General features: G+C 42.5%; 2 protein-coding genes across 2 annotated transcripts in view; one reads left to right on the top strand and one right to left on the bottom strand.

Moving 5' to 3' along the window:
- Window positions 1-27,139, bottom strand: part of LOC137646419 (constitutive coactivator of peroxisome proliferator-activated receptor gamma-like) — a 102,347-nt gene extending 75,208 nt beyond the window's left edge. Inside the window, exon 1 of the mRNA XM_068379523.1 lies at window positions 26,998-27,139. Coding sequence (XP_068235624.1) covers window positions 26,998-27,054 — 57 coding nt within the window. The 5' untranslated portion in view covers window positions 27,055-27,139. The remainder of the gene's footprint in view (window positions 1-26,997) is intronic.
- Window positions 27,140-27,623: 484 nt separating this feature from the next.
- Window positions 27,624-27,666, top strand: part of LOC137646071 (uncharacterized) — a 187,032-nt gene continuing 186,989 nt past the window's right edge. Inside the window, exon 1 of the mRNA XM_068379240.1 lies at window positions 27,624-27,645. Coding sequence (XP_068235341.1) covers window positions 27,624-27,645 — 22 coding nt within the window. The remainder of the gene's footprint in view (window positions 27,646-27,666) is intronic.

Below are 27,666 nucleotides of genomic sequence, written 5' to 3'. Positions count from 1 at the left end.
TGGTTGCACCAGTTCAAAACCTTTCACATCAACATCTTGTAGGCTATGGCAGTTTTCCTGACATTGAAGAAACTATGCCCTCGCAGAGCAATCCACATCAGATTGGTCCTGGACAACGAAGTGATAGTAAAATGTCTAAATCGACAAGGCTCAAGATCACCTCATATCATCAACCACGTGATTTGGGGAGGGCGCTTATCAGTAGTTCACCTTTAAGGGTTCCGCAACGTAACAGCGGACACTCTATCCAGGGGAAAACCGATAGAGACAGAATGGTCCCTAGACACAGACTCATTCTCCTTCATCTCGGTAAAAGTCCTGGAACTGCAGATCGACTTCTTCGCAACGACCGACAACAAGAAACTACCTCGTTACGTAGCCCCTTATATGGACCCTCAAACAGAAGCGATAGATGCCAAGTCTCTCGACTGGAAGAGGTGGAATCGCATTTACCTGTTTCCACCAACCAATCTCCTGCTAAAAGTCCTCGACAAGCTAAGATCCTTCAGAGGGACAGCTGCAGTAGTGGCCCGCAAATGGCCCAAAAGCAATTGGTTCCCTCTAGTTCTAGAATTGAAACTGAAGCTGTTTCCTCTGCCAAACCCAGTTTCATCCCAACTGGTCCAGAAATCGACTGTCTATGCTTCATCCTAAAGAACCAACAACCTACATCTCATGATTTTCTCGCCCTAGCAGCAAACAAAAAGTTTGAAATCTCGAAGGATAAAATTGACTTCATTGAAGGGTACAGTATAAATCACGTTCAACTAGGAGACAATATGAATCATCTTGTAAGAAATGGGTGTCCTTTGTGAAAACAAGGAAACCAACAGAAATATCAATAGATTTCTGTCTCGCTTTCTTCATATACCTACACGAACAAGGCCTGGCTTCCACCACGATTACTGCGTGTAAGTCGGCCCAGACTAGACCACTTCTGTACGCCTTTGAGGTGGACCTCACTAGTGAAATCTTCGATAAGATCCCAAAAGCATGCGCTAGACTCAAGCCGGCAACCCTTCCAAAGCCCATCACGTGGTCTTTGGACAAAGTCTTGCACTATGCTTCGAACCTAAACAATGAGGATTGTACTCTAAAGGATCTAACACAGAAAGTCATCTTTCTGTTTGCAATAGCCTCAGGGGCTAGAGATAGTGAAATAGTGGCCTTATCCAGAAACGAAGGCCATATTCAGTTCCTAGACACAGGAGAACTGAACCTTTTTCCTGATCTTGCCTTTCTTGCCAAGAATGAGCTACCCACTAAGAGGTGGGGTCCTTGGAGAATCTGCCCACTGAAGGAAGATGTCTCTCTATGCCCAGTAGAGTGTCTTAAGGTCTATCTTCGAAGAACTTCAGATTTAAGGGGAGGACAGCTCTTCAGAGGCAAAACTTCAGGATCAAACCTATCCCTAAGACAACTGAGAGCGAAAGCTCACCTACTTTAATCGCAGAGCGGTTCCTCACAGCACACCCGCAGGTCACGATCCAAGGAAAGTTGCTTCTTCGTTGAATTTCTTTCGACACATGGACTTTGAGAGGCTCCGCTCATATACTGGGTGGAAATCATCCAAGGTCTTCTATAAACACTATGCAAAGCAAGTACATGAAATAAAACACTTTGTGGTGGCGGCGGGTAGTGTCATAAAACCCGTCGTCTAGTGCTGCGATGAACAGTGGACTGTTTTGGGACTCAACAGTGTATTGGGTGAATGGGTATTCGTACCTTCTAGTGCAAATCATTACGGTGATTAACAGACTGTTCTATACAGATGCATAATCTGACCAATAACAACAGTGCCGTGTGGACGTTTGCATCAGTGTTTACGCATGTCCAAAATCTGAGCAAGTCAGACAGATTTGGTTTCACATCTCCATAGAGTGGCATTATTCCGATAATTAAATTATATATATTCTTCCTTTACAGGTCAATACATGAACCCTGAAGTGTATTTATGGTGGATAAGATTCTTACTTTGTTGCAATTACACTTAATGATTTATTTGCAAAATGACAATGTCCTAAATTGTATTTTTCCTAGCTATACAAACCCGTAATCATTTAATAGAGGAATTCGCTTCAGCTCAGCTGAAACAGCCGAAGAGAAAGAAAAGCAAGCAGTTGTGCTGATTGGTTGGCTGGCGGTATGGGGCAGAGCTTAGCTCCCCCCCCCCGCTTTCCTCATTCAAACGCTTTAGGCTCAATGTGGAACATGAGAGGGGTGGTAGAGGCGGGAATTTATATTAAATGATTACGGGTTTGTATAGCAAGGAAAAATACAATTTAGGACAAATTGTCATTTGTTCCGACGCGATATACAAACCTCGTAATCATTTAATATAGGAAGACTCACTGCTTGGTGGGAGGTCTGCCTTTGCGGCTTGTGGACAGCTAACTGCCCGGATATAGACCTGGTCTCAAATGTGAGCAGAGGACTAAATCCACCCACCCCTGTCTCTCTTGACCCGACATGATGATGGTGGGGTCTGAGAGACTAGGAGCTGCCGCGCGATGTGTAAGAGCATCGCGCGACCAGAGAGCATGAACTTAAAGAGACACTCGACCTTAGGGTCCCAGTGACTGGATGAAACTCCAAAACCAAAATGCAAAGGGTTTATACATCCACCGTCTTCCCTGCCTAGCAGAAGACGGGGGGAGAATACTTGTAAACAAACTCTAGCAATCTTACCTGGGAAGACTTGTCTTGATGTATGGAACTCCAAGGGAGGAGACAGAGAGAAAGGCGGATCACCTGCAGACTGCTTTCACACTGCCAAACATACCATAAATTCAAGACAAATGACTTCCCTGTCCCAGAGGAACTGGAAGGATATCGTGTTCCTTGACACCTCACTCTTGGTTCTGCCGGTGCTAACGAAGTCGTCGACATTCAGGTCTGAGATGCCGAGTTCGCTTAAGATAGCGCTGGAGACACCTGACGGGACAGAGAAGCCTCTCACCTGAACCGCCACATCCGGTAAGGAAGGAATAGTGAAGGCCTCGAACCTGGGATCGTGGATCGCTGGGTTCTGAGTCTTGGCCACAAACTCTGGCACAAAACTCAAGGAGATCTCCTTCCAACCCTGTGTGAGTGACATTACAAGAGAGGCCGTGTAACTCCATGACTTTCTTTGCCGATGCTAAGGCTAGCAGGAAAAACAGTCTTAAAGGTCAAGTGCATGTTTGAGGCATGGTTCAAGGGTTCATACGGAACACGAGTAAGAGACCCGAGAATTAAGGTGACATATCGCTGGGGAACTCTAAGTTCCCTAGGGGGACGCGACTGTTCGAAGCTCTTAATGAACATAGAAATCCCCAGGGCCTTAGAGATATCTATGCCCTTCAGATGGAACACTATTGTAAGGGCAGACCTGTACCCTTTAATGGCAGAAACCGAAAGGGGTTTATCTCTGCGAAGAAAGAATAGGAAGTCTGTGATCTGAGTCAGAGAGGCTTCGACTGGGGAGATACCCCTTCCACTACACCAATCACAGAAGACCAACCACTTCCCCTGGTAGACTCAGGAGGAGGATCTTCTAAGGTACCCTGACATGTCTCTCGCAGTGAGTCGCGAAAAGCCTCATGTTCTGAGGAGATGCTCGATAGTCTCCACGCGTGAAGTCTGAGCGACTGCACTGCCTGGTGGTACCTGTTCAACAAGGGTTGCCGAAGGAGATTGGGCCAGTGTGGTAGCTTTCGCGGTGCCTCGACCAGGAGCGACAACAGATCGGGAAACCACTCCATGTGTAGCCTTAGTGGAGCAACAAGAGTCATCCTGAGTCCTGGAGCTACTAGGACCTGGTACAGGACTGCGCGAAGCGAGCTAAAAGGGGGAGAAACGTGTAGCAATCCAGTAGATTTCAAGGATGTTGCAGTGTGTCCTCAAACACAGCCGCGGGATCTGGTACTGGAGAGCAAAACACAGCAAGCTTGGCACTGTGCCGTGTTGCGAAAGGTTGATGCATGGTTCTCCCCAGAGGTCGAGTACTCTACTCGCGACCCAAGGGTGAAGAGACCATTCTGCCCCTATTATCTGGTTTCTGCGATTTAGGCCATCTGCCCGAACACTTCTCTTGCCTGGAATATACCTGGCTGACAAGGTTAACGTGTTGACTCTCTGCCCACAGAAACACCTGCCTCGTCAACTGCTGCAAGGGATGTGAGAGCGTGCCCCCTTGCTTGTTGACGTGCGCGACCAGAGACTTGTTGTCGCTCATCACTACTACCGAGTGCTCTCTCCAACGGGCCTGGAAATGAAAGAGTGCTCTCGAGACTGCCATCACTTCCAGCACGTTGATGTGCAGGTGTTTCTTCTCTTCCGACCACACACCTGACACAACCAAGTCATCCAGGTGTGCAGCCGAACCTTCCGTGGATGCGTCTGTGAACAGACGGAACTGAGGTGGAGGAGGGTTTATGATTAAAACCCTCTCATGAGGTTCTCCTCTTTTAGCCACCAAAGGAGATCCTCCCTTACCTCACATTCCATGAGGACCGGACGAGAGGGAGGATCGGTGGCTGCAACCACTGCTCCTTCAGACACCACTGAAGGGAGCGGTGATGGATCTGCCTGAAAGGAACGAGCTTCTCCAATGAGGAGAGGTGACCTAGAAGAGCTTGCCACTGGAAGGCTGGAATGCCCCCTCGAGTGGGCCCAAGCTGCTACCGTCGTCAACACTCGCGTGAAAACTTGGGGAGCTGTGCACAGTCCGAAGCTCAGTACTCTGAACTGGTACACCGTACCCTGGAAGGTGGATCGGAGGTACTTTCTAGATGACCGATGAACTGGTACTTGAAAGTACGCGTCCTTCAAGTCTATTGAAAGCATAAAGTCGTACTGCCTGATGGCTAACAGCATGATGCGAACTGTTAGCATCTTGAACGCAGTTTGCTGAACAAACTTCTTCAATGGCGAAAGGTTGATGGACGGTCTCCAACCTCCTGGTGACTGATCGTTTACGACTTCTAGCGCACCCTTCTCCAACATTTCCTGGACCTCCGCCTCCAAGGCCAGAGCCTTCAGGGATGTTGGAGCGTATGTGTGGAACGCTATTGGAGTGGAGGAGGGGGGGGGGGCGATGAGCACGAATGGGAGTTTGTACCCTCCGCGAAGGGTCGACACTACCCATTCCTCGGCCCTGAGGTTCTGCCACACCACCCAATGGCGCGATAGGCATCCTCCTACCCTCCGCAGCATGGGAAGTGGAAAGCCAATCTCAGCGTTTCCCTATCCCTTGCTTGCCCCTGTTCTTTCCCTGACGTGGCGGAGCTCCCGAGGGAGGCTGAAAGGTCTGTTTGCGGGCAGAACCCTTCTGAACAGGAGCAGGTCTCGGCTCCACAGGAGCACGACCAGTGGTACTTCTGGGACTTCCCGTGGGCTTGGTCTGACTCGGCCTGGCTGCGGACGGTTTCACAGGACCAGGTCCCTTGAAGCTCAGAGCTTGCGCTTGGTGGATAATGGAGTCCTTCGAGTCGAGGCGCCATTTATCCAGCACAGCCCAAACTTCCTCTGGTGGAAAGAGAGAAGTTGCAGCTCTAATAGGAATGTTCCTGAGTGCCAAGGCCTCTCCTGAACCAATCTATCTCGCCAAAAGACTGGCTACTGCCTCACGTTTTTTGAGGATCAGATTGGCATACTGGGTAGCAAGCTGGTCCAAGAGAAAAGCAACAGCTTTCCCACCAGACAAAGCCAGGTTCCTGTACTGCTCCATGTGTTCGGGGTTAGCGAGCTTTGTGTCCCGCGCAAACACTGTGGCCGTACCACACAGGTGGTCGTGCCACGAAGCAGCCTTGAGAGCAGCTACAGAGATGGACTCCATAGTTGAAATCTCAGAGGGCGAGAACGCCAATCTCTGGGATTTCAAGCTCTCGACCGAGGAACCCCCAGCAAGCGCTACGATCGCGGGGTCGAGAGGGAGAGGACAAGACACAGAAGACTCTGTGACATAGTAACTCTTCTATCGCTGGAGTGGTTGAGGGAAAAGCTTGTTCGAACCTTGGCCTAAGCGAGTCACCAGGTCATGCGATGTGGTCACTCACTCGGTCCAATGCTCGAGCAGCCTGTCTCAACCGGGGTAGTGTGAGGGGCCGTAAACTGCCTTCGGGAGGTCCCCATAGGATCTCCAAGGCTGTACACTTATCTCAGACACTACCGCACGAGGACCCCTGAGGCCATTAATCTCACGCATGAGGTTAATGACATCTAGGAACTGCGACTCCACCTCGGGATCTTCCGTCTCCACGGCCGGTGAAGGCTGTGGAAGTGGCTGATCCCTCGGTCCCACTACATCCGTAGGTGTAGGGGAGGCGACATGCTGCACGGGTGATGACATCCCCCATGAATACACTTGCTCTGGTCCTAGGACCGAACCAGGCGTGTACTCAGGAGTCAAGGAAGGACCCTGGCAGGGTTAATCCCCGACGGAAAGCATCGAGGTTCCCACTGCGACTGAGCGCATGACTGGTCGCTGCGAGCCCCATGAAGCTCCCGAAGGAGCTTGAGCGCGAGCGGCATCGCTGGGAACTGCAGCGCTCACACCAGGAGATGTAGACGGGTTAGCCGCGCGAGTGGTGCGCGCGGCCTCACTTGTTACATGGCCAGAAAACATGGGGGTTGGCTGCATTTCTTGTGCCTGATAAGCACGAGAGATAGCCTGATCGTGCACGACTGGCCCCCATGCCGTGGGCTGAGCCGCGAGGTGGCTCCATGCCAGGCCCGAGTCGCACGGGTCGAGTGCACAACTGTCTGGGCCTGTTCCCTGCTCACGCGACACACGAGTCGCTGAGTTGGTCCGCGTGGCTACCCCGTGGAGGTAGTCGTGCGTACTGCGGATTCTTCACCAGAGACCACAGCTGAGATTTCTCGTGCCGAAGCCAGGACTCTCCTTTCCCTGCTCAAGAGCGGTTCAATTCGAGTCTGAGCAGTAGATCGGGGGCCCGAGGACCCCGTCACCATGCTCTGGGAGACGATACCTACGCCCTCGAGCGCGGTTGTCGTGCATGGAGGCCTTGCAAAAGATTCGCCATGAACAATCCCACTAGTGCAGGGAACACGGGAATCTCGCACATCGCCCTAATTCTCCGGAGAAGAGGTGTCTAGGGGCGCCATGTCCCTTCGACTGCAACTGGCCTTCCTGGCCCTCTTCTTCCCCTTCCTCTTTCACCTGGGGAAGAAGAGTCAGAGTCAGAAGATGAAGACAAAGAGGAGGAGGAGAAAGGAGGATGAACTAGAAGAGGAATACCGCTCAGGCTTTCTCTTCTTGTGCCCCCTCCGAGGTGCTGGAACGTTGGTCGAGGCTACAGCAGACGACACTCGACGAGGATGAACAACCTGAGCCATGTCTGTAGCAAGAGCCGTGATCGGTGAACATGGTGAACCTGAAAAACATACTGTATCAGCAGGAGTTTGCCAGATTTTAATTTTAACTGCTTATCAGCAGGAGATTTGGCATATTTTAATTCTAACTGCTTATCAGCAGAGGATCTGGCAGATTTTAATTTTAACTGACTTACGGGCAAAGCTGTAAAGGATTTGCCATCAGTCGTTAAAGAAATCTCAGTGATTAAAACCTTACTCTCCCTTGTTTTAACAGGGAGTCCTGCAATTATTTTACCCTTGGAAAAAGTTTGCATTTTGCCAGGAACAAATGCTTTATCAGGTACATAGGCAACAACAGGGGCATCAGTGAACATGGGAGTCAATAAAGTTACAACCCAGGGTTGTAAGGTTTCTTAAGTGAGAAAAGGCCAACTTTGATCAACTGCAGCTTTAAGAAGTTAAAAAAGGCCAAAGGTATAGCCTTTAAGGCCAGCCTTTTATATTGCTAAAGGCTAACCAATTTCAAATAAAAAAGGCCAAATTTGATGTCTTTAGCTGAAAAAGGCCAACCTGGCAACCCTGTTATAAACTCGATTACATTCATGTGTTCATTAACAATCGTATCATTCAAATGACGTTGTTGAAGCTCGTCCGCCATATTTAAACAGCATCTTAACAAATTTAAGTCAAGCTTACCTGATAGTCAAAGAGACGCACAAATTTCCCCCTTCTTACCGGGTAACGTGTCGTCATCGGCAACAGCAATCTGTCGGGTGTCTCTCGGGATCGCCAAAATAGCGGGAGCGCTAAGGTCAAACGCTCCCCCGGCGAAACCCGAGAAAACCCCGACAGGCTGTGAATCCGGGCTCTTCCCAAAATGGCGGCCAGGATTCACACTACGGCAAGGAGAACCTTGACAGCAAGGTTTTCCCTTGCATGTAGAGCAGAGCATGTGCGGGTCTACAGAAGGTGACAAACGCCACCCACTGCAACGCCCACCACAGCCTGCACAACATCGCATTTTAAAGAATAACTTTCTCCTTCATAACAAAGACCAATTACTAGTACACAAGCACAAGAGAAAGCAAAAGGCTGTAGCGTAGAGAGCGGAAAGTAGGCAACCATCCACACTGAGCCGAAGCGAGTGAATGAGGAAAGCGGGCTGACGGTGGGGGGGGGGCGGAGCTAAGCTCCGCCCCATACTGCCAGCCAAGCTATCAGCGCAACTGCCTGCTTTTCTTTCTCTTTGGCTGTTTCAGCTGAGCTGAAGCGAATTCCTATATTGAATGATTACGAGGTTTGTATATCGCGTCGGAACAAATAAAGATACAAAATGTATCCGCGTCTTATTTTTAACTCCTCAGTTGCGTTTTATTTTATCCCTATAGATAGAAAAACTTGAATCAGTACAGATTTCCAAGGTAATTAAGGGTAACCTCTAAAAAGTTTCCCTTTTGTTCCTACAGAGACACAAACCTTGAATCCTTATTATTGAAATCGACACTTTCCCTGCAGGGGGCAGGAAGCACTAAGCCAGTTCCAAGCTTAGTGGAAATGACAGTTAACTGTAATTTTATATACAGGTCCAGGAGGCCAGATAAGGGACCCAATCAAGGTAGAAGGCACATACACAAACCCAAAGATATAGTACTTTCAACTTAATTCTCTGGTAAGCTTCCATCAGGACGACATGGCCGAGCCCAAAAAAAGGATTTTGAGCAAAGCGAAAAATCTATTTTTGGGTGAGATAGCTATGTCGTCCTGATGGACCCACCCTTTTGCTGGCCCCACCCAAAACTACTCTATCTGCGGCTATTCCTGCCTAAAGACAAGTAAAGGAATGGCGGCCAGTAGTAGTACGGATAGGAGGTCCACCGGGTACCTAGATCGGCACCCCTTTCTTTCACCACTCTTCCCCATTACATCCAAGAGTTAAATCTATTCGGGGTGAAGATTGCTATGTGTCGCATCTAAAAAATACGTCCCCTGATAATATGCGATACCCTTAACTGGATACTCGCGCCAGGAGTTAGAATCCTAGACACCTTCGGTTTAATTCTCTGGGAGTATCACTGTAGCAAATATCCCTTAGAAAGCTACCTAAAGGAACCTTCCATCAGGACGACATGGCTATCTCACCCAAAAATAGATTTTTCGCTTTGCTCAAAATTCGTTTTTTGGCCTCTGCATTTTCATTGTGCATTATCTTAGTTTTACTCATTTTCGTTTTCAGCCCTAAATTTTTTTCTCTATTCAAATCTTCTATTATCTTTTTTAATTCCTCCCATGATTTACTAAACGCAACTACGAGTATGTCATCTGCAAATCTTAAGTTTTTAAAGTATTCCCTAATAATATTAATTTCTCCCTTTTCCCACTCTAAATTCTTAAAAACTTCTTCAAGGCATGCTGTGAATAAGTTAGGAGACATGAGATCTGCCTGTATAACTCCCTTCTCAATTGGAATTATCTCACTATCTCTATGTAGTTTCAGGACTGCTGCATTTCCTGTATCAATATCTTCAAGTATTCTAACATAGGATTCTTCTATTCCTTGTCTTTGAAGGGCTTTCATTACTACTGAGGTTTTGACAAAATCAAAAGCTTTCTCATAGTCTATATATGCCATACATGTGGTTTGTCATACTCAGTTGATTTTTTCATTAGCTGATTAATTACATGGATATAGCCAGTTACTGAATACCTATATATAAAGCCTGCCTGCTCTCTTGGTTGATTCTATTCGACCTAATATGAGCTTTGTAAATATTTCATACTTGACAAAGAGTAAACTTATTTGTCAGTAATTTTTCAGGTCTGTTTTTGTATTACTTTTTATGAAATAGTATAATGATAGTTTTTTCCAAGCCGTAGGAATAGAGTATTCTTGCAGATATTTAGTAGAGAGTTCAACGAGTTTAGCTATTATGAAATCTCCACGTCTATTATTAAATCAATTGTCATGCAATCTACTGATTTGCCTGTTTTTATGACTTTTAATGCTCTCTTTATTTCTCCTACTGTTACATTTGGTACAGTGTCAGGTGTTTCATTATATCTATTGGTGAAGTTATTTCTTGTGTCACTATTGTAATGCATTGTACAGTAATACTCTGCAATTTTTGTCACTCCATCTCTATTGTGAATATTATTTCCATTTTCATCCTTTAAAGCAAACATCTCCTGTTGCCCTGTTCCAAGTCTTCTTTCCATCAATTTGATGCTTCTTCCTTCCTTTAGTGTTTCTCAATTTTGGTTTGATTGTTTATGAATATCTTCAGTTTATAGTTTGATTATTGTTTTAGATAGTTCTGCTAATTCTATTTCATCTCTCTTGGATTTTAACCTCATTTCCAATGTATTATTTATTAGGTTTTTGTCTTTTCATATAGTTTTCTTTTATCTTGTTTAGGAACTCTTCCACGTACTATCTCTTGTGCTGCTTCCAGTGCAATAATTCTAAACTACTGTTAATTTCTTTCATTTACTTGCTTCTATTTCCAAATGTTACTGCGAGTACCCATTTTGTATTGCTAAACCAAACTCATCACATTTTTTTCTCTTATTACAGGAGTGTTTTTCTTTCTTAAAATTAATATTTCTCCCAATTTTCTTAAATCTAAACCATTTTTCCATCTCTCCATTCTATGATCGTTTGACTTTAACTTGTTAAAAACTAGCAACTTTAACTAAATTGGCTTTTTCACTGAGAATAAAATCTATTTCATTTTTCGTTTCTCCATTTGGGCTTCTTCATGTCCATTTAATATGTTCCTTCTTATAAAAGAAGGTGTTCATTATTTTAAGATTGTTTCTTTCAGCAAATTCTACAAGCATGTCTCCTCTGTGATTCCTTGTGCCTACTCAAAATTTACCTACTGCTTAAACAACATTCTTCTTTTAACCTACTTTAGTATTTCTACTTATATATACTAATTATACATTTATATATATATATATATATATATATATATATATATACATATATATATATGTATATATATATATACATATGTTCTCTAGTCTTGGGTAGTGCCAGAGCCTCTGTACCATGGCCTTCCACTGTCTTGGGTTAGAGTTCTCTTGCTTGAGGGTACACTCAGGCATACTATTATATCTAATTTCTCTTCCTCCTGTTTTGTTAAAGTTTTTATAGTTTATTTAGGAAATATTTATTTTAATGTTATTGTTCTTAAAATTTTCTATTTTTCCTTGTTTCCTTTCCTCACTGAGCTATTTTCCCTGTTGGAGCTCCTGGGCTAATAGCAATTTGCTTTTCCAACTAGGGTTGTAGCTTAGCAAATAATAGTAATAATAATAATAATAATAATAATAATGATGATATATATATATATATATATATATATATATATATATATATATATATATATATATATATATATATATATATATGATAGGAGGATACATGTGAGAGAGGCAAGAGAGCGTGCTAGAAATAGGAATGAATGGCGAGCGATTGTGACGCAATTCCGGTAGGCCCTGCTGCTGCCTATGCCTTAGATGACCGCAGAGGTAGCAGCAGTAGGGGACTCAGCATTATGAAGCTTCATCTGTGGTGGATAATGTGGGAGGGTGCGCTGTGGCACCCTAGCAGTACCAGCTGAACTCGGTTGAGTCCCTTGTTAGGCTGGAGGAATGTAGAGAGTAGAGGTCCCCTCTTTTGTTTTGTTTCATTTGTTGATGTCGGCTACCCCCCAAAATTGGGGGAAGTGCCTTGGTATATGTATGTATGTATGTATATATATTATATATATAAACATACATATATATATATACAGTGAACCCTCGATTATCGCGGTAGATAGGTTCCAGACCCGACCGCGATAGGTGAAAATCCGCGAAGTAGTGACACCATATTTACCTATTTATTTAACATGTATATTCAGACTTTTAAAACCTTCCCTTGTACGTAGTACTGTTAACAAACTACCCTTTAATGTACAGAACACTTAATGCATGTACTACAGTACCCTAAACTAAAACAGGCACAAATATTAAAGGCGACTTTATATCATGCGTTTCCTAAACACGCCAAAAAGCATGATAAAAAATGGCAACCAATGTTTTGTTTACGTTTATCTCTGATCATAATGAAGAAACAAACGCATTTACACATCTGTGTACTGTATAGGTTAGTTTTTGCATCGATTATATTGATTATTCAGTACAGTATGTTGATTTTGTTATTACCAATGTTTTACTTAATTTTTCTTAAGACTTCCAAATGAAATGTTTTTCTTTATGACGCCGCCTGAAACGACGGCGTCATAAAGTACGCTCAGTAAACAAACGAAGGCATTTAACGCGCATGATGAAAGTGATAAATAATGATATTACAGTAAAAGCTTTTATAAAATATGTTATTACAAATATTATTTACCGTATCTATATAAAATCATACATATGTAGCAAAGCAGGAAAACAATTTACGAGAGAGAGAGAGAGAGAGAGAGAGAGAGAGAGAGAGAGAGAGAGTTGTTTTTACATACGTAAATGTAAATTTTAAACAAAAAAAAAAAACCCATTTCATATAAAATAGATTACAAATATTTTACTTTATCATATTACAGTAGTCTGTATAATACTGTAAAGTTCAGTACAGTATGTTGTTGTTATAGTCGTGGCGATGAAATTCTCACGAAACAAAAACACGCCATTTGATTACAACAGCTGATTCATTCTCTCTCTCTCTCTCTCTCTCTCTCTCTCTCTCTCTCTCTCTCTTCGTGTTATACAATACTTACATTTAGATGAAGAAACTAAAATTAGTTTTCTTAATGTCAATTAAATACGAAACGAAAAAATTATGCAGAGTCTACATCCATTTCAATCATGGCTAGAAATACGGCATCCAATTTCATCAGCAAACCACTATTTTTTGGGAAACATCATCTTATTCTAGAAAATTGCTACTCTTTAAATAGTTAAATGCACATTAAGAAAGCGTGTACTTTTGTTTTTAAATTTCGGGTGTTTTAAAAATCGAGTATTGTTGACTTCTTTTTGTTTTACTTTTGGCTGTGATTAGATCAGCTGACATCTAGCTGCCGCTCGAGAGTGTACGAATACACTAACAAAGTATCGTTTATACAATTTCTTAACTTATTCAAACCGTCTACAGTATACAGTTGATATTACATAAGCACCAATGTGTTATAACCTATCAACTTTTTTTGTTTATTACATTTAAACCTCTCTCTCTCTCTCTCTCTCTCTCTCTACCTCTACCTCTCTCTCTACCTCTCTCTCTCTACCTCTCTCTCTCTCTCTCTCTCTCTACCTCTCTCTCTCTCTCTCTCTGTGGGCTACTTTTCACTACCTCCCATTCCTTACCTCTCTCTATCTCTCTAGCAAATGATATCTTTGTTGCTCCTCAAAATTTCATTTATATTGAAAATCAATCATGATTCAATTTTCCTTACTTTCTCCAATCTCGCACCATCGGTCACATCGCGGTATTTTCGAAATTTCCGGAAAATCCGGGATATATGTACAGTAGGGTCCCGAATTATGCGAGAATTTGGTCGATTAATGACCTCGTGTAAATGGAAAATCGCATATTTTGAAACACACCTAACAGAAATAATTCTATTGGGGCCATGGCAACCAGCAACTTGCCTATTCAAACGTGTTTACTACCCATTTCCAATACTTTCTATGTACTATACTGCATCTTTTTTATAATGTCAAATTGTTCTTGTAAATAAATCAAATATTTAATATGCTTTAAATTTATAATAACTTGAAAAAAGGTTAAAATCAAAACCAGGATGGGTGTAAACACCATACATTTTCCGTTATAATGCGACCCAAAATACAGACAAATTTTAATGTTTGTCATATCTATTGTTTAAGACAACTGGTGAATAGCAAAACCATCACTCTATAGACTAGCTTTTGTTGTATCATTGAAAATCCAGAATTATCAAAATAAAGGCGATTTTACATCATCCGTTTCCTAAACACAATAAAAACGACAACCAATGTTTTGTTTACGTTTATCTCTGATCATAACGAAGAAACAGACGCATTTACACATCTGTGTATTAGTTAGTTTTTGCATCGACAGCAATCTTACCAACTATTGATTATATGTTGATTTTGCTATTACCAATGTTCTACTTAATTTTTCTTAGAACTTCCAAATAAATGAAATGAATGCCATTCATATAATGTTATGTTTTTCTTTATGACGCCGCCTGAAACGGAAACCTTCCATTCGTTTACTGTACGCTCCATCTTCGATCATAATAAACAAACGTAGGCATTAAACATGCATGATCAAAGAGATATATAATGATATTAAAAGCTTTTAGTAAATATGTTATTTTCATTAGTAAAATAAATTTTTGAATATACAGTGAACCCTCGTTTATCGCGGTAGATAGGTTCCAGACGCGGGCGCGATAGGTGAAAATCCGCGAAGTAGTGACAGCATATTTACCTATTTATTTAACATGTATATTCGGACTTTTAAAACCTTCCCTTGTACGTAGTACTGTTAACAAACCACCCTTTAATGTACAGAACACTTAATGCATGTACTACAGCACCCTAAACTAAAACAGGCACAAATATTAAAGGCGATTTTATATCATGTGTTTCCTAAACACCTAAAAAGCACGATAAAAAATGGCAACCAATGTTTTGTTTACGTTCATCTCTGATCATAATGAAGAAACAAACTCATTTAGTGTACACATATATGTACGTATAGGTTAGTTTTTGCATCGATTACTGTATATTGATTATACAGTACTGTATGTTGATTTTTTTATTACCAATGTTTTAGTTTACGTATTTTTCTTAGGACTTCCAAATGAAATCTTTTTCTTTATGACGCCGCCTGAAACGACGGCGTGTACGCTCAGTAAACAACCACGCTCAGAACAAACAAGGCATTTAACGCGCATGATGATAGTGATAAATAATGATACAGTACATACAGTATTTACAGTAAAAGCATTTACAAAATATGTTACCTTACAAATATAAATTATACAGTACTTGTACGTAGCAAAGCAGGAAAACAATTTACGAGAGAGAGAGAGAGAGAGAGAGAGAGAGAGAGAGAGAGAGAGAGATTGTTTTACGTACGTAAATGTAAATTTTAAACAAAAAAAATATGATAGGTTACAACATGTAGACTTTTAAAACCTTCCCTTTAACTTAATGCATACAGTACGTACATTACTAAACTATAAAACAGGTTAAAGTGAAAAATAAAGATTGTTACTGTACTCACCACGAAAGAAGTTCAAGAAAAACTTGAATGACGATGGCGATGAATTTGCTGCACAGTAGAAATGATGATGATGAAGCTGATGATGTGTTCTACTGTGCAGTCAATGATAGTATTTTACGTCTCTTCAGACGGAGGTGTCTTTTCCTGGGACACCTCTTCAACTTCTTCAATTTCTTCCGAAGGCGTACTAGCAGGAGGAACTGGCTCTTTTTTGCGAGGCTGAAAAAACATTGTGATCGGAAGTTGTTGCCGCTGCTTCTTTTTTCGATCCAAGAGCATCCTGTAGGGAGTCGTGATGTCATCAACCTTGTTGCAGAATTGCATCGAGCGAACCATATCCTCGTCCCACTCTTGTAACATTTCTTTCGCCTCCTTCATATGGTTGCAGAACTTGGCAAGCCGTTCTAATGTTAAGCCCGTTTCTTCGACATTTTCTTGGGTCTCTTCCTGGGTACCCTCACTCTCTTCCTCACTTGCCGATTTCGTCAGGTCTTCGAGGTCTGCGTCAGTTAGGGGCTGGGAATGGCAGTCCAACAACTCGTCGACGTCTTCAGTCGTCATGTCGCCAAACCCGTCACCCCCAATTATGGCAGCCAACTGCACAGATTTCCGTATTGCAGAGTGTTGGATTTCCGACGGAGTAAATCCCTTGTCGTCGTAAACAATATCGGGCCACAGCTTCTTCCAGCTCGCATTTACGGTTGCAGGTTTCATCTCTTGAAGTGCCTTTTGAATATTCTGCAGGCACGTGGCTATGGTGTACTGCCGCCAGTACGCCTTCAAGTTGAAGTCTTCATCCTCATCTTGGGCAGCATCCACACACGCAACGAGGTCCGCCAAGGTATTCTTCGTGTAGAGGGCCTTGAACGCCCTGATAACCCCCTGGTCCATTGGTTGAATTAATGACGTGGTGTTGGGTGGCAGGAACTCAACCTGAACGCCCTCACGCGACAGGTCAGTTGCGTGTCCACCAGCGTTATCCATAAGGAGAAGGATCTTGAATGGCAAGCCCTTCTCTAAGAGATATTCATGGACTTGCGGGATGAAACACTGGTGGAACCAGTTGGAGGTCAGCATCTTCGTAATCCATGCTTTTTGATTATGCATCCAGTACACGGGAAGGAGATTCTTATTTTTATTTTTCAAAGCGCGAGGATTTTTCGACTTATAAATAAGCCCCGGCTTTAACAAAAATCCAGCAGCATTGCCACACATCACGAGGGTAACGCGATCCTTGAATGCCTTAAAGCCAGAGGCTTTGGCTTCCTCTTTGAACAGGAAAGTTCGCGACGGCATTCTCTTCCAAAACAAGCCGGTTTCATCCATATTAAAGACTTGTTCCGGCTTGTATCCACCTTCAGCGATAATGTTCTTGAAAGTCTGGTTCACGTAAGTTTCAGCAGCGGCAGTGTCAGCGGAAGCAGACTCCCCATGCAGGGAAACGCTTTTCAGGGCGAAGCGTTTCTGAAACTTCGCGAACCATCCTTTGCTTGCGGAAAAACGTTTCTGAGGCTGGGAATCAGTGGATGTCCCTGGTTGAGGATCATCTGCATCATCATCATCTTCAGCATGGTTGCCGTCGTCCTCTTTAGGTTCCTTTGCAGCAAAATTCTCATATAAGCTCAAAGCCTTTGTTTGGATGGTGTTCGTATCCAACGCTATGTTCTTCTTCCGGCAGTCGGCAATCCACACAGCTAAAGCACCTTCCATGCGTACGATCGTTTTATTACGCGTTGTAACGACTCGCTTCGCTGATCTGCTAAAGGTGATTGCAGCAGTCTTTCTAATGTTCGCCTCGTCCTTCTTGATGTAGCAAACGGTGGATTTGTTGATGCCAAAATGGCGGCCGGCGGCCGCGTAACTTCTACCATCTTTTAACATGTCGAGAAGCGTAACCTTCTCAGCTATCGTCATCATTCTTCGGTGGCGTTTAGGCTCACTACCAGCCTTACTAGAAGCAGAACGCTTGGGAGGCATTGTAACAGAAAGTTCAACAAAAAGTTCAACTTAAAACAGTCGCACACAGCACAGATTAAACTTCACAAACTTAAGAACGTCTACTCAGCAATACGCGGAAAGAGAAAGTGAACGATGCAGCCCCGCGAGAACTTTGATGCTGCGGGTAGAAGATGCGGGCAAAACACCAATCACAGGCTAGATAACAAAACTTGAGTTTTGATTCGTCATCTATCAGCGCTTGAACCAATCACAACCCGTCTTAGTACTATGGCGCGTTGGTTACTCATAGAAGATGCCCCCGCGCATACTGAACGTACGTAGATTAAGTACAATACAGTACCGTAATAATAATAAATAATGATAATAATACTGTACAGTAATAATAATAATAATAATGATTAATAATAATAACAATAATAATTTTATTAACAACAACAACAATAATAATAATAATAACAATAATAATAAAAATTTACGTACGCTATTTTACGCCTCTCTCTCTCTCTCTCTCTCTCTCTCTCTCTCTCTCTCGTACGCTTACAGTATTCGAAATGTGATTTTTGCAACAAAGAATATTATTGGATGCAGTACTGTACTACGTACGTATACATACAAAAGATTCATGGAAAAGAAGCACATCCATTACAGTACACACCATTCTAATATGGTATGACTGCATCTGATTTGCGTTTCATGTTCGATTTAATTTTACTACGTACTGAATTATCGTATGATCACATTCTCTTTTCGTGTTTTATTTCTTTCTGTGCTGAATTATATATCATATGTAATGCAATGAACAATCAGTAAGAGCAGATATTACTAATTACAGTATTAATGGAATTACAGGTAACATAATATCGTATTTGGTTATCTTCAGATTTCGCGGTATTTTCGAATTTTCCGGAAAATCCGCGATATGTATATATATATGGGTTATGGGAAAACCCCGCGAAGTGGTGAATCCGCGATTGTCGAACCGCGAAGTAGCGAGGGTTCACTGTACTTACCCGATGATCATGTAGCTGTCAACTCTGTTGCCCGACAGAAATCTACGGTCGGGATACGCCAGCGATCGCTATACAGGTGGGGTGTACACAACAGCGCCATCTGTGAGTAGGTACTCAAGTACTTCTTGTCAACAAGAACTCAATTTTCTCCTCGGTCCACTGGTTCTCTATGGGGAGGAAGGGCGGGTCCTTAAATTCATGATCATCGGGTAAGTATATTCAAAAATTTATTTTACTAATGAAAATAACATTTTTTAATATTAATCTTACCCGATGATCATGTAGCTGATTCACACCCAGGGTGGTGGGTGGAGACCAGCATACATGTTAACAAAGAAGCTAAGTATCCCGTATCTTATTTTAGACGTTATTCAAAATAACAAACATAAAATAAATAAGTACCTGGTAAGGAAGTCGACTTGAACCATTACTCTGCCTTTTTAAGTACGTCTTCCTTACTGAGCCTAGCGATCCTCTTAGGATGCTGAGCGACTCCTAGGTGCTGAAGTATGAAGGGCTGCAACCCATACTAAAGGACCTCATCACAACCTCTAATCTAGGCGCTTCTCAAGAAAGAATTTGACCACCCGCCAAATCAACCAGGATGCGGAAGGCTTCTTAGCCTTCCGGACAACCCAGAAATATTTCAAGAGAAAGATTAAAAAGGTTCTGGAATTAGGGAATTGTAGTGGTGGAGCCCCCAACACTACTGCACTCGTTGCTACGAATGGTCCCAGAGTGTAGCAGTTCTCGTAAAGAGACTGGACATTCTTAAGATAAAAGACGCGAACACTGATTAGCTTTTCCAAAAGGTTGCGTCGAAAATATTTTGCAGAGATCTATTTTATTAAAAGGTCACGGAAGTTGTGATAGCTCTAACTTCGTGTGTCCTTACCTTCAGCCAAGCTTGGTCTTCCTCATTCAGCAGGGAATGAGCTTCTCGTATTAACAGTCTGAAAATAATAGGATAAAGAATTCTCTGACATAGGCAAAGATGAATTCTTAACTGAACACCATAAAGCTTCAGACGGGCCTCGTAAAGGTTTTTAAAATAGAACTTAAGAGCTCTTACAGGACATAATACTCTTTCTAGTTCATTTCCAACCATACGATAAGTTTGGAATAACGAACGATATTGGTCAAGGTCGAGAAGGCAGCTCGTGTTTGGCTAGAAAACCAAGATGTAGAACATGTAGCCGTTTCGGATGAAAATCCGATGTTCTTGCTGAAGGCATGAATCTCACTGACTCTTTTAGCTGTGGTTAAGCATATCAGGAAAAGAGTCTTAAAGGTGAGATCTTTCAGGGAGGCTGATTGAAGTGGTTCGAACCTGTCTAACATAAGGAATCTTAGAACGTCTAAATTCCAACCAGGTGTAACCAAACGACGCTCCTTCGTGGTCTCAAAAGACTTAAGGAGGTCCTGTAGATCTTTATTGTTGGAAAGATCTAAGCCTCTGTGACGGAAGACTGATGCCAACATGCTTCTGTAACCCTTGAAAGTGGGAGCTGAAAGAGATCGCTCTTTCCTCAGATATAAGAGGAAGTCAGCTATTTGAGTTACAGAGGTACTGGTCGAGGATACGGATACTGACTTGCACCAGTTTAGGAAGATTTCCCACTTCGATTGGTAGACTTTAAGGGTGGATGTTCTCCTTGCTCTAACAATCGCTCTGGTTGCCTCCTTCGAAAAAACCTCTAGTTCTCGAGAGTCTTTCGATACTCTGAAGGCAGTGAGACGAAGAGCGTGGAGGCCTTGGAGTACCTTCTTACGCGTGGCAGACGTAGCAGGTCCACCCTTAGGGGAAGAGTTCTGGGAACGTCTACTAGCCATTGAAGTACCTCGGTAAGTTATTCTCTCGTGGGCCAGAGGGAAGCAACTAGTGTCAACTTTGTCCCATCGTGAGAGGCGAACTTCTGCAGTACCTTGTTGACAATCTAGAACGGAGGGAATGCATATAGATCTAGATGAGACTAATCTAGTAGAAAGGCATCTAAAAGAACCACTGCTGGGTCCGGGATAGGCGAGCAAAGTATTGAGAGCCTCTTGGACATCGAGGTTGCGAAGAGATCTATGGTTGGCTGGCCCCAGGTGACCCAAAGTCTCTTGCATACATCTCTGTGGAGGGTCCAATATGTTGGAATTATTGTCCCTTCCTACTGAGACAAACTGCTAAGACATTCAAGTTGCCTTGGAAGAAATTTGTTACTAGTGAAAAGTCTAGACCTGTTGAACAGGAGAGGAGGTCACTAGCGAACTCGCACCATGTCAGAGAGTAGGTCCCTCCTTGCTAGGAGATGAACATCAAAGCAGGGAGTTGTCCGTGTTGACCTCCATTACTTTGTCTTGAAGGAGACACCTGAAGCTTTTCCAGGTCAGACGTACTGCCAGAAGCTTCTTGCAGTTAAAATGCATTGTCCTTTGACTCGAGTTCCATAATCCCGAGCATTCCATACCGCCTAAGGTCGCACCCCAGCCTACGTCCGATGCGTCTGAGAAGAGAACGTGGTTGGGAGTCTGAACAGTCAGGGGAAGACCCTATAAAAGGTTGATAAAGTCCTTTCCTCAGGTTAGACCAGACTTATCTTCCGGAAACCGGGATCGAGACCGCTTCTAGCGTCTTGTCCTTTTCCAGTGAAGAGCTAGATGAAACCGAAGAGGACGGAGGTGTAGTCTTCCAAGTGACACCAATTGAACCACGGATGACAGTGTCCTAACCAGAATCATCCACAGCCTGACAGGGCCGTATTCCTTCTTCAGCATCTTCTGGATGGATAGCAGGGCTGGGGATTGATCTTCTTGTTTAGCCATGTCCTCATCAGAGGGTTCCTCATCCGAAACTGATGAGGAAACGGCAACGGAGTGGGCAACGTCTGACTCGCTGAATCCGGTCGCACTGGTGGATGTGTGACGGAGCCGGACACAAGATCATGGTACTGCTGCACAGTCTGTGAACTGTCAACCATGGGGATGCGAGGAAGTACAGCGACAACCCGAAACTGTCTAGACTGTCTGGGTAGTACAGACAACCCCTTATCGGGTTGCTGAGGTTGCCGCACTGCGTCACAACAAGTCACCTCTGCTGGTTGTTGAACGTCTTCCCAGTGACACACTGAACGTCCACAACCACCTCCGAGAGTAGCTTAACGTCAACGTGCGACTGGCAACCCACACTGGGTCGCACCGATGGAGGAACCATCTCAACTGGCGGACGTGAGTAGGATACCTCAGCGTCAACAGGGCGTACAACCAACCGGTAGGAAGGTCGTTGGCAAGAAGGTTCTTCTCCGTATAAAAATCCTCTATCAAGGACTAAGCTTGGACTGCATGTCTTGCAACAAAGCCCAAGGTCTATGGGAGCAGGTGTGGCAACAGACGGGGTTAGCGACTGAAGCGGAACCATTTACCCTCCCTGGAAGCATGTTATGCTTAAATTAAAGTCCATAGGAGGCTAAGCAGCTTAAGGCTCCTCTCCAAATGACAGAGTCCTCAAGGGAATATCAGAAGGAGGGAGAACAGCACTTTCTCATCTACAGGAACCATATCCGAGAAAAGCTAGGTTCTCTCAGTGAGGGTTTCACTGGTGCAAAAGCAGCAGACCAGAAGGCAACGTTATGAAACTGCTTGACAGTCTGTGAACTGTCAAAAACTGAACTGTCAACCACAACAGGAGCGTGAGGACATACAGCACTGGTGTATAAGTAGCAGACCAGAAGGCAACGTCATGTAACTGTTTGACAGTCTGTGAGTTGGCAACAACCAAAGTTGTGTGGGGAAGCCTCAACTCCTGACTGACTAGTTAGCTGCGGGCGAGTGGCGGTAACCACAGTGTGTTGCGGAGGCTGACACACCGTGTCAAAACACGGCAGCTTGTGGTAGCTCACGCACGGCAACAGAGTGCTCTGTGTGTGGGAGTCATCATACATCTGGCAGGGTTGACTGTGCATGGGTGGAGGAGCTCTCACAACAAGAGTGTGAGAGCAGGAAGCCATGCCGGGCGCACAACCGTGGGAGGTGTAGGCCCACGGGTGCATCGTCAACCTTCTCCGCAGTCGGAGTGTGGGAGCTGGCAACAACAAAAGCAGAGTGCTGGTGCGTGGGAGGGGCTGCGGTGGGTTGCGGAGCATGCTGCATGGTATGCGGAGCATGCTGAATGGTATGCGGAGCATGCCGCATGGGTTGCGGAGAATGCCGCATAGAGCTGGAACCCGGCAGCTCTACAGCACCTTCCCACTGCTGATGCGGTAGCTCACGCATGTCAACGGATGGTGCAGCAAGAACATGCGTCTGGCAGGGTGGACTGCGCATCGGAGGTGGAGCTCTCACAGGTGGAGTGTGGGAGCAGGCAGCCGCAGTATCTGCTGAGCGCACAACCTCGGCGGGTTGTAGGTTAACAGGTGCATTGTCAACCTTCCAGCACGATACTCCTGCATGAAGGAGCAAGCTGAGACTGTATAGTCTGCAGCATGGACCACTAGGGTCTATGAAAGACAACAACAAACGGAGCTACTGTCCGTTGTGACTGAGGGTCTAAAACAGCTGGTGCGGCAACAGACGGAGTTACTGCCTGTTGCGGTACCACCTTGCCTCTCTTGGGAGGTGTGCAGTCGTCGGATGACTGGAGCGAGTCCGAACTGACCCAGTGGCTACACCTAGGCCGTTGGACTTGCGCGGAAGGGACCGACTTGCACTTAAAAGCTGCAAGATTTGGTCCATGGTTTCTGCGAGAAACCTCTTCCGCAGACGAGGAATAAATGGGCTCTCTCGTCTTTGTGTGGGTGGGGTGATCACGTCGGCAACGTGTGTAGATACACCCGAAACCACGGAGGGAAACGTCTGTTCGTCGATCAAGACCTGTGGAACCCATAAGTCCTTCGACATTACTTCTCCCCTGGGCTTGGGAGCTTGTAAGAGGTATCGGACAAGGTGAACAACTGGCACGAACAAACGAACCCTCGAACGCAACACTGTAACACTTTGCGCATATCACTTTATCACTTTTGATTTTCTGTTTGCACTTATTTCACTGAACTCGAAACTTTAAGTGATTTGTACTTGAAACACGCAATCCTATCCTTCATTAAAAGGTAGTAATTGCGAAAACAGTTTTACAATGTAACAGAAAAACATAATGAAAGATAAAGAATTCAGTGGCTGGAAAAGAGACTAAACACTAGATCAAATAAACTACGTTTAAAATCTCTCACCGCATAAAGCCTGGGAACAAGAATAAAACTCTAGAAACGTTTTACCTTCTTCCCCTATAGCGACTAGGGAGAAGAGTAAAAAACGAGAACAACGTTACCCGCTTGAACGAAACGTTTATCCTCCTCTCTCTCCCTCCGTCTCTATCTCTCTCTCTCTCTCTCTTGACTTAGAACCTGAGAGATGAGCCCAATTATATATCGTTAAAACATATTATTTGTTAAAGGAAAAAAAAAAAAAAACTGAAAGGTTTCCCAAATAAAAAGTTCCTTTATTAGAATTAAAACCATTAAGCTAAGAAAGAATGAACGAAACGCTAGAATCGGTTTACTCTTACTGCAACGTGAAACCGTGAAATACTCTCTCTCTATCGTAACGCATGTTGAACGTTCTGAACGTCAACAACTGCGGAGACTAAACTAAACGTTAGTTCATCTTTGAAAACAGTACGAGACTATCAAAGAAATTCTTTCAAAAACATTAAAATTAAAATAGCATAAATTCTTAACAGGAAATACGATATGACGGGCTCAATGTTAATTAACTTCGGTTCCAAGTAATGACCGCCTACTATTAGGAAAGGTCGCATATAAACAAACATAAAAATTAAGTTTTATAAGTTTATAATAAATGGAAAGTTAATCGAAGAGGCCTATAAATGGCGGAGAGATATAAACTAAATCTATAACTTTGTTAAGCAAAATTACCAAAAACCTAAACACACTTCCGTCTAAGGGAAGGGTCGGTCATAAAAAGAGAAAAAGAGTCTATACTCTCTTCGACACCAACACTTCCGTCTAAGGGAAGGGTCGGCCATTTAAAAGTGAAAGAGAGTCCATACTCTCTTCGTCACCATAATTAAATCTATCCAAAACGAGTTCAAGTTTTGAAATGAAGATAAAACCCCTGCATAGCGAAAGCTCAAAACTGGAATAGTGTACTTCACCAAAAAGTTGTGAAAACAAATCCAGTTAGGGACGGCGTATTAGTAGGTCTTGCCGGTGGCACGACAGAGGAAAAATTGAGTTCTTGTTGACAAGAAGTACTTGAGTACCTACTCACAGATGGCGCTGTTGTGTACACCCCCACCTGTATAGCGATCGCTGGCGTATCCCGACCGTAGATTTCTGTCGGGCAACAGAGTTGACAGCTACATGATCATCGGGTAAGATTAATATTGAAAAATGTTATTACAATTATTATTTAACATATTAATATAAATTCTTACATACGTGGCAAAGCAGGAAAACTATTTTTTCTTTTTGCGTTTAATCAACAATAACAAACTGCCGCTAATGACAGAATAATAATTTACGATAATTCTAAACTGTTACTAAAGATGATTGTCCATTCCATATCCAAAATACTTTTCCTAACTTTAGTTATAAGTCAACTTGTACCCACTTTAATTATGAAACCATCTATAAAAAAGTAAGAGAAGAAGTAAGTACTAGGCCGATTATTAAAGTTATCGAACAATTAAGTTGCCGCTATAACGTTCGATGTGACAGAGATGGTGCAAGATTAGAGAAAGTAAGGAAAATTTAATCATGATTGATTTTCAATATAAAAAACTTTGTGAACCAACAAAGATTTCATTTGTTAGAGAGAGAGAGAGAGAGAGAGAGAGAGAGAGAGAGAGAGAGCGCGTGTGTGTGTGTGTGAGTTTTAAATGTACTAAACAAAAAAATATGATAGGTTATAACACATTGGTGCTTATGTAATATCAACTGTATAGATGTTTTGAATAAGTTGAGAAATGGTATAAACAATACTTTGTTACTGTATTCGTATGCGCCTATTCTTGAGACCGGCAGCTAGACGTCAGCTGATCTGATCTTAGCCAAAAGTAAAACAAAAAGAAGTCAACAATACTCGATTTTTAAAACACATCCGAAATTTAAAAACTAAAGTACACCGCTTTCTTAATGTGCAATTAACTATTTAACGAGTAGCAATTTTCTAGAATAAAATGATGTTTCCCAAAAAATAGTGGTTTGCTGAAGAAATGGGATGCCGTATTTTAAGCTACGACTGAAATGGATGTATACACGGTATAACTTTTTCGTTATGTATTTGATTGACACTTTAAGAAAAGTAATTTTGGTTTCTTCTTCTAATTGTAAGTATTGTATAACACGAGAGAGAGAGAGAGAGAGAGAGAGAGAGAGAGAGAGAGAATCAGCTGTTGTAATTGAATGCCGTGTTTTTGTTTCGTGAGGAATTGATCGCCAGAACTAACAATAGTCATGTTAATTTCATTCTTAAACTCAGGTTGCCATATGTGAACTAAGGCTTTATTTCTTACAGAGAGAGAGAGAGAGAGAGAGAGAGAGAGAGAGAGAGAGAGAGAATTTTTATAATTATACCATGTACTCTACAAAACCAATCTTTGCAAATCAAATGTATACTGTTTAAAATATGACAAAATATTGCCGACTCGTTACCGAAGTTTAGGCTATTCACTGCCGATAAACAAACCAGTCAACTCGTGAAAACCTTGAACGCCTGAAGGGAAAAATAAAGCTTTTATAAATACTGCACTAAACAAAAATAATGCTTTAATATACCATCATTAACATTACCATTAAAATTATCGAAAGGTTGGAGAAAGATAAAGATTGCCGAGAACATAACCACAATTCTGTTTACATTTTGTCAGCTGGAATCGCACAGTTAACAGTTGATTTCATTGTTGATGTGGAATTTTATCCTTAAATAGGCTTTTTATTATGAAATTATGTTAATAAGATGTAATGTTAATATTGTTTTGTAACATTTATTATAAATCACCATATTTAGGGCTACCAATAGACTTAAAAAGACAATATATTTGATACGTTTTGTAGTCCTTGACTAGCAGACTTTGAACAGCTTAGCAGATACAGAAAATATATTTTTGGAAAATAGCGATCGCATAAAAGGGGAATCGTATAATTCGAACACGTATAATTCGGGACCCTACTGTATATACATGGGTTATGAAAAAAATCCGCGAAGTGGTGAATCCGTGATGGTCGAACCGCGAAGTAGCGAGGGCTCACTGTATATATATATATATATAATATATATATATATATATATATATATGTATATATATATATAAATTATATATATATATATATATATATATAATATATATATATATATATATATATATAAAATGTATGTATGTATACGTATATATATGTGTGTGTGTGTGTACTGCCTTCACAAACAAATTCTAACTAAATACTGTACCTTTGAATCCTCCAGGTCAATGTACTCATCGGGGCCGTCAAGATTCAAGTGATACATTTTGATACCTTCCACCAATAACTGGGCTCTACTCTCGTCCCTGAACACTGCTCTGCAAAATTCAAGATGGCATAATGTAAGATGTAATAAACATGTTTAGACGGAAAATAATTCATGACTACAAATAGTAGCTTGGCTGGTAACTACTTGGAAAAATTAAGTTGGCAATATCTAAAGCTGAAACCAATTTCAACATTTTTCTAAAAATATCTGAATTCAGTATAAATTTATAATTACAGTTACTTGTATGTTAAAATTTACGATGGACGGCATTCAAAGGAGATTTCAGCAAGATGCCTCAGCAAACATTTTACAAAAAGAACATACTATATATATATCAGCTTCAATATTTTGTTTACTTGAATTTAAATATTATAACAATTGTTATTGAAATTGTTGATTTATTAAAATTGCACAGATATCAAAAACAAGTTAAGAATACTTTTCATACTAGGAAAAAAAATTAGGTTTTTGACGAAAACTCGAAGTGAGGATAGTTAAAATATTTTTCATGCCTACATTAATACTAGTAAATACAAACCTTATTCTCCAATGTTACACTGTCCAATATGGCACAGTCACCAAAAACGAGTAATCGATAGATAAAAGAAG

The sequence above is a fragment of the Palaemon carinicauda genome, chromosome 1, assembly GCF_036898095.1.
Source record: "Palaemon carinicauda isolate YSFRI2023 chromosome 1, ASM3689809v2, whole genome shotgun sequence".
In the NCBI taxonomy this organism is placed as follows: domain Eukaryota; kingdom Metazoa; phylum Arthropoda; class Malacostraca; order Decapoda; family Palaemonidae; genus Palaemon; species Palaemon carinicauda.
The sequence above is the reverse complement of the archived record's forward strand: the minus strand, read 5'-3'. Positions and strand labels throughout refer to the sequence as shown.